General features: G+C 52.8%; 2 protein-coding genes across 2 annotated transcripts in view; both read right to left on the reverse strand.

The window, feature by feature from the left end:
- Positions 1-382: 382 nt before the first annotated feature.
- On the reverse strand, positions 383-9692 carry efhd2 (EF-hand domain family, member D2). The gene is made up of 4 exons (XM_042343760.1): positions 9366-9692; positions 3275-3422; positions 2988-3122; positions 383-594 (listed from the first exon to the last, which is right to left on the reverse strand). The coding sequence occupies exons 1-4, from the start codon at positions 9653-9655 to the stop codon at positions 463-465; spliced, it is 705 nt and encodes a 234-aa protein (XP_042199694.1). The 5' UTR covers positions 9656-9692; the 3' UTR covers positions 383-462.
- Positions 9693-12361: 2669 nt separating this feature from the next.
- LOC103190386 (forkhead-associated domain-containing protein 1) overlaps positions 12362-19038 on the reverse strand; it is a 33127-nt gene continuing 26450 nt past the window's right edge. The window contains exons 16-21 of the mRNA XM_007911138.2: positions 15888-15983; positions 15234-15454; positions 14077-14242; positions 13451-13528; positions 12851-12991; positions 12362-12471 (exon numbers count right to left, since the gene is read on the reverse strand). Coding sequence (XP_007909329.1) covers positions 12439-12471; positions 12851-12991; positions 13451-13528; positions 14077-14242; positions 15234-15454; positions 15888-15983 — 735 coding nt within the window. The 3' untranslated portion in view covers positions 12362-12438. The remainder of the gene's footprint in view (positions 12472-12850; positions 12992-13450; positions 13529-14076; positions 14243-15233; positions 15455-15887; positions 15984-19038) is intronic.

Consider the following 19038-nt stretch of genomic DNA (forward strand, 5'->3'; position numbering starts at 1 on the left):
CCACAGCAAATACTGACTCACACCATATTAGAGACTGGCACAGGGGTGCGTGTGCGTGTGTGTGGGGTGGGGGCTGGCATGGTGGGGTGGGGGCTGGCATGGTGGGGTGGGGGCTGGCATGGTGGGGTGGGGGCTGGCATGGTGGGGTGGGGTTGACAGGGAAGAGGTTCCAGCGTGATCGGCTTCACGTTGAAGAGCACAAATATTCATTAACAAGAAACACATAAACCAGCTTTGGTCGGTCTGGAATGTCCCATTCCCTCGCACCGCCATCACCACAACGAGTGCATAGCTGGAAATGCAGTTGTTTGGTCGGAGACAAATGCAGATGGGAACGGTGGGGTGGTGGGGGGAAGAAGACGGGGTGGGGGGGGGGGGGGGGAGACATTCCCCGCACCGAGCCCCTGTTCCGTGCTCCCGTGCCAGCCCGTGAGGCAGGCTGAGTCCTGGGCGGGTGCAGGGCTAGTGAAACGCTGACTTCAACTCTTTGAAGGCATCACGTCGCTGCTTCTTCTCCTCGGCTTGTTTCTTCTTCTCCTCCTGCTCCGCCTTGATCTCCACCTCAAAGCGATTTCCATCCTCAATGGCTTTTGCCTGAAACCCAAGGAGCAGTTACCAGGGATGTGGCTATCGGGGGGCGTGGTTACCAGAGGTGTGGCTATAGGGAGCCTGGTTACCAGGGGTGTGGATATCAAGGGGTGTGGCTATCAGGGGGCGTGGTTACCAGGGTTGTGGCTATCGAGGCGTGTTTATCAGGGGTGTGGCTATCAGGCGGCGTGGTTACAAGGGGTGTGGTGATCAGGGGCGTGGTTAGCTGAGGTGTGGCGATCAGGGGGCGTGGTTAGCAGGGGTGTGGCGATCAGGGGGCGTGGTTACCGGGGTGTGGCGATCAGGGGGCGTGGTTACCGGGGAGTGGCGATCAGGGGGCGTGGTTACCAGGGGTGTGGTGATCAGGGGGCGTGGTTAGCAGCGGTGTGGCGATCAGGGGGCGTGATTAACAGGGGCGTGGTGATCAGGGGGCGTGGTTAACAGGGGCGTGGTGATCAGGGGTGTGGTGATCAGGGGGCGTGGTTACCAGGGGCGTGGTGACCAGAGGGCGTGGTTACCAGGGGGCGTGGGTTCCAGGGGCGTGGCGACCAGGGGGCGTGGTTACCAGGGGCGTTGCGATCAGGGGGCGTGGTTACCAGGGGTGTGGTGATCAGGGGGCGTGGTTACCAGGGGTGTGGTGATCAGGGGGCGTGGTTACCAGGGGTGTGGTGATCAGGGGGCGTGGTTACCAGGGGTGTGACGATCAGGGGGCGTGGTTACCAGGGGTGTGGCGATCAGGGGGCGCGGTTACCAGGGGCGTGGCGATCAGGGGGCGTGGTTACCGGGGTGTGGTGATCAGGGGGCGTGGTTACCAGGGGTGTGGTGATCAGGGGCGTGGTTACCAGGGGTGTGGTGATCAGGGGGCGTGGTTACCAGGGGTGTGACGATCAGGGGGCGTGGTTACCAGGGGTGTGGCGATCAGGGGGCGCGGTTACCAGGGGCGTGGCGATCAGGGGGCGTGGTTACCGGGGGTGTGGCGATCAGGGGGCGTGGTTACCAGGGGCGTGGCAATCAGGGGGCGTGGTTACCAGGGGCGTGGCGATCAGGAGACGTGGTTACCAGGGGCGTGGCGATCAGGGGGCGTGGTTACCATGGGCGTGGTTATCATGGGCGTGGCGATCAGGGGGCGTGGTTACCAGGAGCGTGATGATCGGGGGGCGTGGTTACCAGGGGCGTGGTGATCAGGGGGCGTGGTTACCAGGGGCGTGGTGACCAGGGGGCGTGGTTACCAGGGGCGTGGCGATCAGGGGGCGTGGTTACCGGGGCCGTGGCGATCAGGGGGCGTGGTTACCAGGGGTGTGGCGATCAGGGGGCGTGGTTACCTGGGGCGTGGCGATCAGGGGGCGTGGTTACCAGGGCGTGGCGATCAGGGGGCGTGGTTACCAGGGGCGGGGTTATCAGGGGCGTGGCGATCAGGGGGCGTGGTTACCAGGGGTGTGGTGATCAGGGGGCGTGGTTACCAGGGGCATGGTGATCAGGGGGCGTGGTTACCAGGGGTGTGGTGATCAGGGGGTGTGGTTACCAGGGGCGTGGTTACCAGGGGCATGGTGATCAGGGGGTGTGGTTACCAGGGGCGTGGCGATCAGGGGGTGTGGTTACCAGGGCGTGGCGATCAGGGGGTGTGGTTACCAGGGCGTGGCGATCAGGGGGTGTGGTTACCAGGGGCGTGGTGATCAGGGGGTGTGGTTACCAGGGGCGTGGTGATCAGGGGGTGTGGTTAGGGAGGGAGGAAGCGGAAGTTAGAATGTTGCAAATGGTGTTGGGCCGAATAAATCACCACCGGGCCGGTTGCGTCCCAGGGCCACCAGTTGGACCAGGATAAACTGTACAGAATTGAACCAGAGAACACGGTCTGCGATTGAAGGGGGGAAATTCAGAAAAAATCTATGGAAACACTATGTCAGTGAGCGAATGGTAAATGTATGGAACAGAGACGGTGGAAGCAGAAAGTGTTGTTTGTTTCAAGGACAAATTAGATAGATTTCTGTTAGGATAATCCACAGTGTATAGTTTGAGATGTCAAGCGACTGCCAGGATAGTGGAAGGCAAACTGGATGGACCTTGGTCTTCTTTCGCCTTGTAAATTCTTATGATAGCAGCTTTCCCGCTGCTTGTCCAGCTCGGACCACCCTACCTGTTAGGGCTTTGGCTGCAGGTTAACAGGAGCTGAGGGGGATGATTCCCTGCCCCCAGTGACTGGTCGGCCCTTCCAGGTCCTGCCAATGAGCCAGGCTGCGCTGGGCTGTCATCAGCAGTGAGGGCCCTGGAATACTGTGACCTGCCTGGCTCAGGAACCAGACTAGAGACCGGCACAGAGGCCTGGCTCGATGCTGTGAGGTGCTGTCACCAGAAGGGCATTGTGATGGGGTCGCACTGTAAAAGAATAAAACGTCACTTACTTTGGCTTCAAAAAAGACTTTGCTGCCTTTCACTCCCTCGGTGGCAACGTCGATCTCGGAGAGCTGGGCCAGCACCAGGAGGCCCCCATCCTCGGCCAGCTCCCCTGCTGCAGCCTTCCGGAAAATCAGCAGAAACTGAACGAGAGAGAGAGTGCTTGTGTCTGAGAGAGTGAGAGAGAGAGAGAGAGAGAGAGGCATGGGGGTTGGGAGGATGAGGGGGTGGGGGGGTTTAGGAGGATGGGGGAGCCAGGGGAGAACCTTGGTGTCAGTGAGGGTTTGTCGCTCACCTCTCGGAAGCTGAGTTTGCCATCAAAGTCCTCGTCCACTTCCTTGATCATGTTCTTGAGGCCCAGGTGGGTCTGAGGTGCCTCCAACTTCTCCATCATCAGCTTCAGCTCCATCAGGTCAATGAAGCCGTCCTTTCCCGCGTCGTACCTACACGGTGGGGCAGGGGTGGGGAGCACACACACACAGCATCACTGGCAGCCCAGGAGGACGGAGGGGAAACACACACACTGCGAGGGGCAGCCTGGGGAAGGGGGCATCGCGAGAGAGGGGGACTTACTGATGTTGTGTGGAATCTTAGTCCTGACCTCAGCCACTTGTCTCAGGCTGGAGAGGTGATGACTCAAAGGGGACTCAGAGCTGTGAAGGGGCAATTTCAGGACAGACACCAGGAAGCGTTTCTTTAGGGCAGAGGGTAATTAGCAACAGGAAGAGGACACGGGATTCATTTAGAAAGCAGCTGGATGCTGTGATGGGTGGAAGTCAAAGCCCTAATGGGTAGGGTGGTCCTAGCTGGACAAGTAGTGGGAAATCTTACTAGACGGCGATAGCAATGGCAAGCTATGGTTAGACTCCAGCAGTTACTCCAACAAACACTCTGGGGTCCCCAAGCTTTGGCTCTTGCCAACTGGCGCCTAATACTTTCCCGGAATTAGGCAAACTGCGTGAAGGCAATGAGAAGTCCCAGAGGACCAGGAAGCAGAGGGAGCCCTGGGCACAGAGAGGGGATGTCATTTGTAATATCACAACAAACGTGAAGTCCTGTAGCTTAGTCCTTAGTGCATTCGTCTTGCAAGTGAGAGGACCTGGGTTTGATTCTCAGCAGGATAAAACTTTATAAAAAGTTTATCTCGGCAGGATAAAAACTAAAGGTGGGTACGTTTCTTTACTCCACACACACGCGCCTGTTTACCCAGCAGTAAGTAGTTGTTAGTCGATTGGGGGATCGCTTTTCCGGAGGTTATAATTCCTTCAATTTTTAAAAAAAAGTAACAAATAGGTCACTCAATCCACAACTGTTTGTGGGACACTGCTCTGCACAATTGGCTGCCAGGTTTCGCCTACAAAACATAGTCAATTCACTTTACAATATTTTCTGTGAAGCGTCCAGAAGACATGATAAGGCGCTATATCAAGTGCAAGGATTCTTATTATTATTCTGTGAAGTGCTTTAAAAGACATGTTCCAATATGAAACGCAAGGAATATTACACAGGCCTCAGCCACGGGCACTAAGTAACACAGAGTTGCTGTCCTCAGTGTCTGAGCTGTGAGTGGCCTCTGACACATTCATTCTGAGGTGCAGAAGTTCACGGCTGAGTCTCGGCACAAGAGGAACGACAGCAGCCCCAGCCTCTTACTGTGCTTCCTGCCCTCACCACAGCCAGTCACTTCCTTCCCCATTCCCGCAGCCTTCGTTCGTCTTCCCCTTCTCTCCCTCCCTATTCCCTCTCTTACTCCCCCTCTACCCCTCCTCCTTGTTCTCCTCCCTCCACCCCACTGAATCACAGTTGCCCCCAGGCCTTGCCCAACCCCAACTCTCGGCCTGACCACTATGGGACTGGCTGCTCTCGGATTCAAAGAGACTCTGCTCCTCAGTTGTTGCCCACAAACATACGCTCAGCTTCTTTTCTTATCCGTCAAGGACATTGTTACAGCACAACATTGTTAGAGACAGAGTAATGTTCACTCTGCACTGTCCAAAACTATTTACAGGGCAGTGCCAGTCAGGGCTGGGGAGTTCCATATTGCTGGAGGTGGAGGGAGGAGAACAAGGAGGAGGGGTAGAGGGGGAGTAAGAGAGGGAATAGGGAGGGAGAGAAGGGGAAGGTTAAACCAGCTGAGCCTGTTCAGAAGAAAGTTAAAGATCCTGCGTCACTATTCAAAAAGAGAATGGAGTTCTCTCTCCCGGCTTCCTGGTGACAATCTCCCGATAATATCCGTCATCCCAGGTCACAACTGTTTGTGGGACATTACTGAATGTACACATTGGCTGCTGCGATTCACCCACAAAACACACACAGTCACTGTACGACTCTGCAAAGCGCTCAGAGGCATCAAACGAATGTGTTAAGGCAGCATATCAAATGCAAGGATTATCTGTAGTTATTATTACATTAACTTTGCTGGTCATACAAATAACTGTGAGGTGACTGATCAGTTTATCCAGGACCAAGACATCGGGACACTGAAAGAAGCTTCTTTGTGTTTCCAATAGGATAGGGATTTGAAAGTTCCTCTGAATGTTTGTGTGTCAGCCTGGCTCAGTTGGTAGCCCTCTCGCCTGTGTGTTCAAGCCCCACGTTGGGACTTGGAACTCATAAACTCTAAGATGACAGACACTCCAGTGCAGTGCTACTGGGGCTGTTAAATCGCGGTCCTGTCTGCCAGTTCTGGTGGTCCTGAAAGGGTTAAAGATCCCATGACATTGTGCAAAAAGAAAAAGGAGTTTTTCCTGGTTTCATGTTATTGTATGGATCAAATCCAAGTTGATATTATAAAAAATACATATGCGTAAATTGGCTGCTGAGTTCGTGCACAAAACACAGTCACTACACTTTACAGTATATCCTGCAAAGGGCTTTGAGATGTCCCAACTTCGTGATAAGGGGCTATATTAAATGTACAGATTATGATTGTTATAATGGTTATTATGATACCTCAGTTGGCAAAAGACAGAACCTCTGACAATGAGAGCATGAGCCCAGGCTGGGAGCTACAACCTGGTGTCCTGGAGTGACGAGCGAGGGCCTGAGCCAAGCACCGAGAACAGCGAGGAGCAGCAGAGGAGACTCGCACACAAGAGAGGCCAAAATGCTGCACGATTTCAATTCCGAAAGTTGAAATCTGTATTTTTTTGCAGCGTTGAGTAAAATTGCTTTCAGAGCCAGAAACCGGGTGACTCAACAAGGTGAGGTTTGCACTCAGTGATCGTTGAGACTAAGTGTCTTCCATAATCTGCCCCAGAGCCCACAGGGAGCAGTGTCTGCCCACAGCCACACACACACACACACACACTCCGCCCAAACTTTAAACAGGTCTGGACATAATCTCTGTTTAGCAGATCAGTATCAGTATCAGGCAGTAAGTTTCCCAATTCACAGCTGCGGGGAGTTTAACTACTTTCCTTATGTGGTATGAAACGATGGGTTTATAGGAATTATCCTCCTCCCCCACCCTCACGCTTCCTGCCCTGCAAACCCGCCACTCTGTCGCCGGAGGACATGGACTTTCATCAGATTCCGGGGTTGGAATCTGATTGATCCCCCGCAGTCTCAGCAACACAAACATTCATTCTGAGGAGCAGGAAGAGGTCATTCAGCCCATTGAGCCTGTTTTAAACCTGTTTGTGTCCCCTTCGCCTGGTGCTTGAGTGGCTCACGTCTGAGCCAAGGTCAGCTCAAGGCCGTCATATCATGTGCTGGGCAATTGTCACATTTCTCCAGGGTGATTAAAAATGTAAATTGTTTCCATTTCCTTCTTCAGAGCTTCTCCTGCCTGTGCACCCCGAGAAAATGGCCAACTTCAGCCTCCACGCTGTGACAACCTGACCTGATGACTGCCCAAGGCGACCATTTTGTAGCGCAGGAAATTGGAGAGGGATCCAGGGAGAGGTGGTGGTGGGGAGGAGGGAGAGGGTGATACCAGCAAGAGATGGGATCTGAGGAATTTCTCTCCCCCCGAGACCAGGAACAGTGAAGCCAGTGTCTCAATGACTGGGATCAGCACATTGAGACTCCGATGGCTCCTCTCCTCCTCTCTTATCCCACGTTCCTCACGATTCCCTGGAAACATTCTCACTGTATCTGATCAGAATGTCTACACCCTGTGGGCAACTCACACCGCAGCCCAACAGCAAGAGGCAGGCACTAACCACACACAGCGTGCGGAGCCCACACACATGCACTCACCCACACACTCACACACACTTACTCACACTCATCCGTGCACTCACTCACACACTCACCCCACACACTCACTCACACTCACCCATGCACTCACTCACACACTCACCCACCCGTGCACACTCACCCACACACTCACCCTTGCACACTCACTCACACACTCACCCTTGCACACTCACCCACACACTCACCCTTGCACACTCACTCACACAATCATCCACACACTCACCCGTACACACTCACTCACACTCATCCATGCACACTCACTCACACACTCACCCGTGCACACTCACTCACACTCACACATGCACTCACTCACACACTCACCCACCCGTGCACACTCACCCACACACTCACCCTTGCACACTCACTCACACACTCACCCTTGCACACTCACTCACACAATCACCCTTGCACACTCACTCACACAATCATCCACACACTCACCCGTACACACTCACTCACACTCACCCATGCACACTCACTCACACTCACCTGTGCACACTCACTTACACTCACCTGTGCACTCACTCACACACTCACCCACCCGTGCACTCACCCACACACTCACCCGTGCACACTCACTCACACACTCACCCTTGCACACTCACTCACACAATCACCCACACTCACCCGTGCACACTCACTCACACTCACACATGCACTCACTCACACTCACCTGTGCACACTCACTCACACTCACCTGTGCACACTCACTCACACACTCATCCGTGCACACTCAATCACACACTCACTCACACACACTTGCACACATACACTCACTCATGTTCACTCACCCACACAACAAACACACTCACACCCACACACTCACTCACACTCACCTGCATAACAAACAAAATAATAATAATAATAATTTGGTCACTCAATCCATGACTGTTTGTGGGACATTGCTGTGCACAATTGGCTGCCGCGTTCGCCCACAAATATACAGTCAATTCACTTTACAGTCTATTCCGTGAAGCACTTTGAGACGTCGAGAAAACGTAATAAGGCGCTGTGTCAAATGCCGATTATTATCATTATTATTAATGCAATTGACCTGAAACAATACCTTTCATGTTAGCGGGACATCTGAAAGTGCGTAACAGTGTAGACCTGGGGGTGGGGGCAAGAGGTTTGTCTTGAATGAGGACAGGGAGAGAATGCGTCAGAGGGACGGAGTTCCAGAGAGAGGAGAATGGCAGAGTATTGAGCAACTCAGAAACCGAACTGCACATTCCACATTCCTGATGGACGTTCTGGGCAAAAATATCAACCATTATGTTTTTACCAAAAGTGAATGAAAATGTCTGAATTACACGCTCGGTTTAACAATCCATTTATTAAAATAGGACGATTTTGCAACATACTTGTCAACCCTCGTCAACCATCACCAACCATCACAAACCCTCGTCAACCATCACCAACCATCACAAACCCTCGTCAACCATCACCAACCATCACAAACCCTCGTCAACCATCACCAACCATCACAAACCCTCGTCAACCATCACCAACCATCACAAACCCTCGTCAACCATCACCAACCATCACAAACCCTCGTCAACCATCACCAACCATCACAAACCCTCGTCAACCATCACCAACCATCACAAACCCTCGTCAACCATCACCAACCATCACAAACCCTCGTCAACCATCACCAACCATCACAAACCCTCGTCAACCATCACCAACCATCACAAACCCTCGTGAATGGTAGAGCCCAACACAGCAGCCAATCTGCATCAGTAACGTCCACACACACTGTGACAGAGCCAATCACCGTAGGGACATGTGTTTGGGACCCGTCAATGTCTACCGGGAATCAGAGAGAGCTGCGGTACAGGGAACCAACCGGGGATTGGAAGCTCCTCTGTGATCAGGGAATAGTGTGGGGGCCGCCCCCGGTCACCCCGACAGGGGGTCAAACCCCCTCCACAACATCCCCAGCCTCACTACAGGGATTCACGGTTTCCCCAGTTATCCCCCAGTTATTCCCCGGTTACCCCCCGGGGTTCCCCCGGTTACCCCCCGGGGTTCCCCCGGTTACCCCCCGGGGTTCCCCCGGTTACCCCCCGGGGTTCCCCCGGTTACCCCCCGGGGTTCCCCCGGTTACCCCCCGGGGTTCCCCCGGTTACCCCCCGGGGTTCCCGGCTGCTCCCAGTCTGACCGCAGTGATCACTCACTGTCGGAACATCTTCTCCATATCTCGGATCTGTTTGCGGGAGAACTCCCGGAACTCGGTGTAGGGGTTGAAGACCCTGAGGCTGAGCTGCAGCGGCTCCGCCTGACCCTCACTGAGCTCCGTGCGGCGGCTCAGCTTAGCCGAGAGCTCGGTGCCGGCGCTGGCGGTGGGCGGCTTCCCCTCCGCGCCGTCCATCGCGCCGCTCCCGGACTCCAGCGCCGCCGCCGGTTCCTCCCCCTCCTCGATCTGCAGCCGCCGGTGCAGCTTCCCCGCCAACTCGTCCGTAGCCATTGTCACTGCGCCCCCGGGAGCCCCGCCCCACGGGCCCCGCCCCCGCGGCCCCGCCCCCGGGAGCCCCGCCCCCCGGGAGCCCCGCCCCCCGCGGCCCCGCCCCCGGGAGCCCCGCCCCCGGGAGCCCCGCCCCACGGGCCCCGCCCCCCGCGGCCCCGCCCCCGGGAGCCCCGCCCCCCTCGGCCCCGCCCCCGGGAGCCCCGCCCCACGGGCCCCGCCCCCTCGGCCCCGCCCCCGGGAGCCCCGCCCCCCCTCGGCCCCGCCCCCGGGAGCCCCGCCCCCCGCGGCCCCGCCCCCACAGTGACTCTCTGCCTCTGTATGAAGCTGAAGGTGAGCGCCTGAGACACTGATGAGGAAACTGAGCCTTTACAGTACAATCCTCGTGTTGTCCTCCTGACGTGAAAGGCGCTGTCAAACGCCATCTTGTTGTTGTTGTCATGAAATACTGTGAAATCGCTTTGATGTATTATGTAAACAGGGACTACTGTTACTATCACAGCCGATTCCATCCGTCCTCTGACTCCGCGGCCGGTCACACAGCACGAAGGGCGTTGCCAGCCCGGACCGGGCACCGGTGACCACCAGCGCCAGTTACTGACACCCTCGGGGCTCGGCTCAGAGCTATCGTTCTGATGCTGAGTTTCTGCGATTAACATTTTTGAGTTACAGCCTGAAGCCACCAATGCCATTCAGTAACATAGAGAACGCCTCGCGCCCCACCCGACACCCACCTCACACTCAGTCACTGTACCCCTCACTCTCTCAATGCCTTCAGCCACTGCGCCCCAAAACCCTGAAACTCTCTCCCTCAATTCCCCCGCCTTCCCCCCTCCCTACCCACCTTCAAATCCCACCGAAAGACCTTCCTTTTGATTGTGTTTACCCTCCCCGCTCCCTCTCCCCGTGGCTTGTTGTCAGACTAAAGCCCCACGTGAAGGACACTTTGTAAGTTCAAGTTGTTGTTTTTGAGAGTGATGGTGAGAATGGGAGTGGCAGTGAGCATGAGTGACAATGAGAGTGATACTGAGAGATTATTGGTCATGACACCTTCCCTTCTCTTTTCAAACAGTGCCTTGTGATGTTTGACAGATCCCTGAGCAGGCAGAGGTGACTTGGCTTAGTGTCATCTGAAGGCCGGCACCTCTGACAATGAGGTGCTACCCCCAGCACTGCATTGGCGTATCATCTTAGACAGTGAGCTCAATGTCCTGATGTTGGGTTTGAACCCACAACCTCCTGACTCAGTGATACCGACATATTAAAATTGGCTGACGTATTAAGACTGATGTTAAGAATTTTCCAAATTCCCTGCTGATTGTATATTTGAGGTCAATGGTTTTCAGACTCAGACTGTGGAGAATTTCAAGCCTCTTATCACACCGGAAGCCACTGTTGGAAGGGGCGGAGGGGGGGGAAGAAAGAGAGCGAGGGAAAGAGAGTGAAGGGGTGGAGAGAGAGAGAGAGAGAGGAAGAGCGGGAGGAGTAGGGAGTGAGAAGTGGGGAAGAGATGGGGGAAAGAAAGAGTGGGGGAGGTAGGAGAGAGAGGAAAGAGGGGGCGGGAGATAGCGGAGGAGACAGAGGGAGGGACAGAGAGAGGAAGAGACAGAGAGTGGTGGAGAGAGAGAGAGAGAGAGGGGAGTCAGTTGCTGCTGTGCCTCCCTGTTGACTCATGGCCCTGTGGCTCCTCCTGTCTTTTGCTCAGTTGCTGCCCTTATAAGGCCCTGAGCAGGGGTTTGGGTGCGGGGCTGGAGGCACACAGGGAGGCAGAGCAGACGAGGTATGGGCAGGTCCGAGGTCAGCCGCTGTCCCTGCGACAACACAGCATTAAGGAGGAGGAAGGATGTTTGGTGCAGACTGGGTCCCTCCCTGACACGAACACCACCGGCTGTGCGCAGTGAACAGCTCACAAACCTGTCTCTGTCTCTGTAGTGTTTCACAATGTCCAGAATGTAGCTAATTGTTAAACGCGGCCTTCAGTTTGAATAGAGTTTCCTTTTTTTAGAAAGAGACACTTCTGAGGTTTATTTTAGACTTAATACAATTTGGCCAAGTTGTGGGATCAGGTTTATTTCACCCCATTTTAGAAAGGATCCACCGGCCTCGGAGTGCACCCAGCGATAGTCCACCAGATCCCCTGGGGAGACAGACGGGTGAAAGCAGAAAATGTAATTTATTTCAAGAACAAATTAGACAGATATCTGCTAGAAAATAATATCTGGGGTTACAGTGTATAGTTTTGGGAGTGACTGATGGAAGGTGAACTAGATTGACCTTGGTCTTCCGCCAAGCAAACTCCTATGTTCTTATTAAAACCTGATCTGAAGGGATGATGGTCAACTCTGAGACGCTGGAGAATGGGGTTGTATTCCTTAGAGCAGAGGACGTGAAGTGGTGAGGTGTTTTGAGACATGTAAAACAAGGAGAGGAATTGACAGGTTAGATAGTGGGTGAGTCTGAAAATCAGGTCGGAGAACTTACTGAGCTCTGGAAGTATTTCTTCCACAGAGGGAAGTGGGAATGTGGAACACTGCCCCAGAAAGCTGTATGACTCAAAATGTTTAGTGATGTTTACAAGAGAGACAGATAGTCGCCGGGTACTGGAGATACACAGGGATAATAATAATAATCCTTGCAATTGATATAGAGCCTTATCTCGTCTTCTAGACATCTCAAAGTGCTTCACAGGATATAGTGTAAAGTGTAGTGACTGTATATTTTGTTGAAGAAACATGACAGCTAATTGCGCACGGCTGGAGGCTGGATTCCGAGAATCCCGATGTGTCTCACTCCTCTGGATTCTGTCTCCCTATCATCCGCTGGAAAAGGAAAGCACATCAGATTAGTCTCCTATACACACACTGTACAATTAGATTAGATTACAATGTCAGCAAGGGATCCAGGCTGAAATTCCCAGGCTTAAATCTGAACATCGGGTGGAGAATCGAGAAACACTTGTTGATTTCTACCCAAACAGAACTGTACAAAATCAACTTCCAAACAGACTGAATTTAAGACGTGGGGTCAGGATTGGGGGGATTCGGACAGGGGCCAAGTTGAAAATTAGGGCCTGGAATTGGGGGTGTGGGGTAGGGGCAGGGTTGAGGATTGGGGCTGAGACCAGGGCCAGGGATTGGAGATGGGGTCGGGCTGGGGGTTTGGGGCTGGGATTGGGGGGTTTGGGCTGGGCTGATGTATCGAGGCGAGCTGCAGGTTGACGAGCTGGCTGGTGGTGTGACACAGCTCCTGGTCCTGTTTCCTCAGCTCATTCTTCAGCTTCTCGATCTCGTAACCTTTCCTCTTCAGCTTCTCCTCCATCGCCTTCTGTTTGGCTGGAGCCTGGAGACAGAACAGGGAACGTCATTCAACATGCCCATTGCCTGAGATTGTATCAGGTACACAAGTAAACCTGGACACACACACGCTCTACATAATGCACACACACACGTATAACTTGAATTTATAAAGCGCCCTTCACACCAGGTAGTGTCCCGGAGCACTTAACAGTGGTGGAGTCTGACCCGGAGCCAGGGGAGAGAGGGAGAGGTCACCGTAAGCAATTAAGTATACACACACAAACGCCCGTACACACACTGATGGAGTGACTGGGTGGGTGGTCAGTCTATCACATTCAGAAACTGTGACTGGGTTCAGACCCAAGCATTATACTGGCACGGGGGATGGGGGGGTGGTGAGAGGGAATGATTCAATCCCAAACCTGTCAATATTCGAGACTTGGGTCAATAATTATCACATCACACATTGCATTTTATGGGCAGGGTGTCAGGCTGCTCTCACCTGGCCGAACACGTCCTGCACACAGGTGTGATACACCAGCTTTGTCCCTTGCTTCTCCAGCTGCTCCAGGTGGAAGGTCTGCGTCAACACAGGACACGAAAACACTCAACACGTGAATCTGCCCTGTGTGCACACAGCACTGTGTACGTGAATCTGCTCTGTGTGCACACAGCACTGTGTACGTGAATCTGCCCTGTGTGCATGCAGCACTGTGTACGTGTATCGCCCTGTGTGCACACAGCACTGTGTTCGTGAATCTGCCCTGTGTGCACACGGCACTGTGTACACGTATCTGACCTGTGTGCACACTGAATGTTGAATGTTACATGCAACAACAACTTGCATTTACAGCGGAGTGGTGTCTCAGGCTCACAGTGGTAGAACTTGACACTGAGATGGGGAGAAAGGGAAGGTGGCCGCAGGCATAATCAAAGAAAAAGGTCTTGCATTGCATCTGGAGTTGGGCAAAGATCGGGCAAAAGATTGAGGAATGTTCATAATAGTAATAATATATTGAATGTGATCTCGGGTCTTTCGCATTAAGAGGACGTCTCAAAGACTTCAGAAGATATATTGCCAAGTCTAGTGACTGGTTTGGGTGAGTTGCAAACAGAGCGACGGATTACCTTGCGCTGTTTGATGGCTTTATTGAGCCTCTTCTCCTGGTCCAGGCGGGCCTGAGCTTGCCTCAGCGACTCTCTGATCAGCCCATTCTCCTCAATTTGCCTCTGTAACTCTGTCTGTAATCGCTCAACCTCATATCTCTGTGTGTGTACAACCACCTGCTGCTGCCTGGGAACAGCAAAGTAAGAGAATATTTCACTCCTTATTTAATTCACAAAGTTAAATTTGGCTTTCATATTCCAATTCTTATAAATAATGCTCACACCCAAAGCCAATGGAAGCCAGAGATTTCAGCAAAACTGAACATTGAGAAGGTCCTGGGTTCAATCTCTGTTCTGTGCCAAGACACTATACAACTGGCTTCTTCTCATTTAAGATGTATATTCTTAAATTATTATTATTATATTCTTATCCTCAATAAAATTGAGCCAGGGTGTCTCAGAGTTTTGAGGTCCTTGGGTCAAGTTTTTTTCAAAATTATTCAACACTGAACTGCATCTGTCACCTCTCTGCTCACCCGCCTGGTCTATCTATGTGCTCTGTAGACTTTCACAATGCTTTTCACAATTTAATAATCCTTACATTTGATATGGAGTCCTGGAGCTCAGTGGTTAGAGCACTCGCTTTGCAAGTGAGAGACCTGAGTTCAATTCCAGGCAGAGGGCCAAACCTTGGGCAAGTTTCCTTACTCCACACAGAGCCTAATAATAATCCCACAAAAAAAAACAATAATAAATTGGTCATTTCAATCCACGACTGTTTGTGGCACATTGCTGTGTGCAATTGGCTGCTGCGTTCGCCCACAAATACTGTAAAGTCAATTCACTTTACAGTATATTCTGTGAAGCGCTTTGAGATGTTGAGAAGACGTGAAAAGCGTTAGATCAAATGCAAGGATTATTATTGTCATTATTGAGTGACCAAATATTCTTTTTTAACATTAATCAATCAATCAATCAATCAATCAATCACTCACTCAACTTGGTGTTGCCACAATTCCCAAGTAGGGATCGTTGATAAAAATAATAATCCTTGCATTTGATACAGCGCCTTATCACATCTTTGAGACATCTCAAAAGCGCTTCACAGGATACACTGTTAATCGTATTGACTGTATTCTTAAGAGCCGCCCAACCCAGTGCCCGGCAGGCTGAGGTACCTCAGCTGTTCCAGGTCCTTCTCGTAGGCCTGCAGCAGTTCTTCCTTCCTCTCCAGCTGTGTCTGTAGCTGGCTGATCTGACTGCTCAACATCTCCAAGTCTCTCCTCCGCTGCGTCCCCAGCTTCTCCCTCTCATCCCGAGGGATGTGCTTCATGGAGAGTGATCTCGACAGCTCCGTCATGTTGAGCACTTTGGAGAGAACCTTCACCATATCCAGGTACTACGACGAGAGGGAGGGAGAGCGAGCCAGTGAGAGAGAGATAGAAAGCAAGAGAGCCCAAGCAAGAGAGAGAGAATGCAAGTGAGAGTACGAGAGAGCAAGCAAGAGAAAGTGAGAAAGAGCGAGAGGGATTAAACATAGCCACTTATGCCGTTACATTCCACAGCTCATGGCCATGACCTGACACAGCCAGTACCCACCACTGCCTTTGGTTAGGTGTGAAATAGACTCACACCGAACCCAAGATCTGAAATCCTCACCTGTGCCAATCTGGCTACTCCTGTGGAGATTATTGACCTTCTTTATTCCATACCCATCTCCTTTTGTGCCTCAGCTTGGCGAGGTGGCTTTACCACCACGATACCCAGCTCCCTCCCCACTCCAGCCCCCCACCCCCGAGGGTAAATTTTAAATGCTTGTTTCTAAAACGTACCGTCATCTCACTGAGATCAAGGGCCTCTGACATTTCCAACCGTAAAGTCCTCTCAATGGAAGCCTCTGAGATAGTGACAGAGGCAAGTCTGAGATTCTGAAAGAGAAAATCAGAGGACATTCATCTGTCTTGTCTATGTGTCACACCGAGTCTGTCCCTCTGTCTGTCTGTGGCTGTCTGTTTCACGAGTCGGTCGTTTCGGCAAGACTTTCAGGGGAAATTTCCTCAAACCACATTACATGGGAATGACTCAGCGTTTCACAGGAATTACTGTCAAGTGTAGTGACTGTGTGAAGGTGAGCGCGGCAGCCAATTGATACCAAACAATATCCCACAATTAGCCACAAAGTGGATGAATAATTTTATTTGGGGGATTGTTGGGCAGGACACCAGGAGAAACTCTTTTCTCTTTCCCAATAGTGCCACTACATCACTCCCCCAGCACTGCATTGGAGTATCAGCCTAGACTGTGAGCTCAAATCCCCGATGTGGGGTTTGAAGGAATTAAATATCCAACCACATCATTATCAGACTGATCGTGATGAAGAGCGTTTTTGAGAAGGGTCAAATCACCTTTTAATTCTCTCCGGGGTGACTAAACAAACAGTGACAAGTTTCTGCTCTTGCGATCGAGTCAGAGCTGCAGACAGGAAACACCGAGGAACGAGTTCTTTAATAATTCATTAAATAAACATTGCGTGAAACCAAAGTGCAGCTCAGATAAAACAATTGACATCAATTTTGTATTTGACATTCCAGGGCACTCAACACCCACTGGGAGCGTCCAATGGAGTCTTGTATTGTCAGAACAACAACAACAAGATTGTATTTATAGAGCGCCTTTCACGTCGGGAGGACGTCCCAAGGCGCTGGACAGTTGGGTCGGGACCCGAGCACTGGGGGGAAATGGTCAGGGTGAGGGGAGAGAAGGGAGGGAGCGAGGAGGGGGGGAATGGTCAGGGTGAGGGAGAGAAGGGAGGGAGCGAGGAGGGGGGAATGGTCAGGGTGAGGGGAGAGAAGGGAGGGAGCGAGGAGGGGGGGAATGGTCAGGGTGAGGGGAGAGAAGGGAGGGAGCGAGGCGGGGGGGAATGGTCACGGTGAGGGGAGGGGAGGGAGCGAGGAGCGGGGAATGGTCAGGGTGAGGGGAGAGAAGGGAGGGAGCGAGGAGGGGGGGAATGGTCAGAGTGAGGGGAGAGAAGGGAGGGAGCGAGGAGGGGGGAATGGTCATGGTGAGGGGAGGGAGCGAGGAGGGGGGAATGGTCACGGTGAGGGGAGGGGAGGGAGTGAGGAGGGGGAATGGTCAGGGTGAGGGGAGAGAAGGGAGGGAGCGAGGAGGGGGGAATGGTCAGAGTGAGGGGAGGGAGCGAGGAGGGGGAATGGTCAGGGGGAGGGGAGAGAAGGGAGGGAGCGAGGAGGGGGGGAATGGTCAGAGTGAGGGGAGAGAAGGGAGGGAGCGAGGAGGGGGGGAATGGTCACGGTGAGGGGAGGGGAGGGAGTGAGGAGGGGGGAATGGTCAGGGTGAGGGTTAGGGGAGGGAGGGAGTGAGGAGAGGGGAATGGTCAGGGTGAGGGGAGGGGGAGGGAGGGAGCGAGGAAGGGGGGATGGTCAGGGTGAGGGGAGGGAAGGGAGGGAGCGAGGAGGGGGAAATGGTCAGGGGGAGGGGAGGGAGGGAGCGAGGAGGGGGCAATGGTCAGGGTGAGGGAGAGAAGGGAGGGAGTGAGGAGGGGGGAATGGTCAGAGTGAGGGGAGAGAAGGGAGGGAGCGAGGAGGGGGGGAATGGTCACGGTGAGGGGAGGAGAGGGAGCGAGGAGGGGGGAATGGTCAGGGTGAGGGGAGGGGAGGGAGGGAGTGAGGAGGGGGGAAATGGTCAGGGGGAGGGGAGGGAAGGGAGGGAGTGAGGAGGGGGGGAATGGTCAGGGTGAGGGAAGGGAGGGAGTGAGGAGTGGGGAATGGTCAGGGTGAGGGGAGGGAAGGGAGGGAGTGAGGAGGGGGTAGAGAGTCGAGAGGGCAGCTGAAGACACGGTTGAAGAGAAGTGCCGTCCTTTGGAAGGGACATTATACCGAGGTCCCTCTTGCCTGTTCAGGTGGACGTTAAAGATCGTTTGACACTGTTGGAAAAGAGAAGACAATTTCTCCCGCTGTCCTGGCTAACAATAGCAATAACTTGCATTTAAAATAGCGCCCCTCACGCAGAGCGCTTTCCCTCAGATGTATTAATCATTCATCGCGTGGCTGTTTGTCAGATGTTGCTGTGAGCAAAATGGCTGCCATGTTTGCCCACAAATACAGAGTCACCTCTCTTCAGAGTAAATCCTGTGAAGTGCTTTGAGACGTCTTGATTACATGACCAGGAGCTAAACAAATACAAGGATTATTATTATTATTATTATTATTATTATCTTGTCACATCTCTGCTGACCACATGTAGTCTATACAGCCACTTGCTGCACTCTGAGCAGTCTTGGGACAGAGTTTTAGTGTAAACGTAAGCATCGGCAAATTAACCTCGACATTTCCTCTAATCTTTTAATGCCTAGTGTCCCAGCCCCAACAGCTTCAATCAGTCTCTTACCAGTCACCAAGAGAAACACACAACATTACTGCTCTGAACTGTGGCATTTAGTTACATTTTGCAAATAATACACAAGAAATTGATCTGTAACCCAACGTTTAACAGCTGTATTATCTGTGAACCGCACCCTCCTGGCTCCAATCCAATACCACCCACCATCTCTACTTTGTCTTCTCTAGCAGTTTCACCCACAAAACATAGTCCATTCACTTTACACTATATTCTGTGAAGCGCTTTGAGGCGTCTCGAAGATGTAGTAAGGCGCTACATCAAATGCAAGAATTATTATTAAATTTCTCGAACCCCCTTGCACAGTTACCCACAGAGTATCTCAAGGCTCTCTCCTCAGCCCCTCCTTTCCTCATCTACAAACTCCCTCTTGGTGACATCACCTGCAAACACAGGATTAACTTCCACTTGTCTCTTGTCTGCGGATGACACTAAATCTACTTTCCCACTTCTACTCTCGACCCCAGGTCACTGATGTTCTGTCACCAATCAGACTCCAAGGCCTGGAGAAGCCTCAAATTCCTGTGATGGAGAAGGCAGAAGCCCATCCTCCCCGGTTGCGGTCAACTT

Source organism: Callorhinchus milii, unplaced genomic scaffold (genome assembly GCF_018977255.1).
Source record: "Callorhinchus milii isolate IMCB2004 unplaced genomic scaffold, IMCB_Cmil_1.0 Scaffold24, whole genome shotgun sequence".
Taxonomy (NCBI): domain Eukaryota; kingdom Metazoa; phylum Chordata; class Chondrichthyes; order Chimaeriformes; family Callorhinchidae; genus Callorhinchus; species Callorhinchus milii.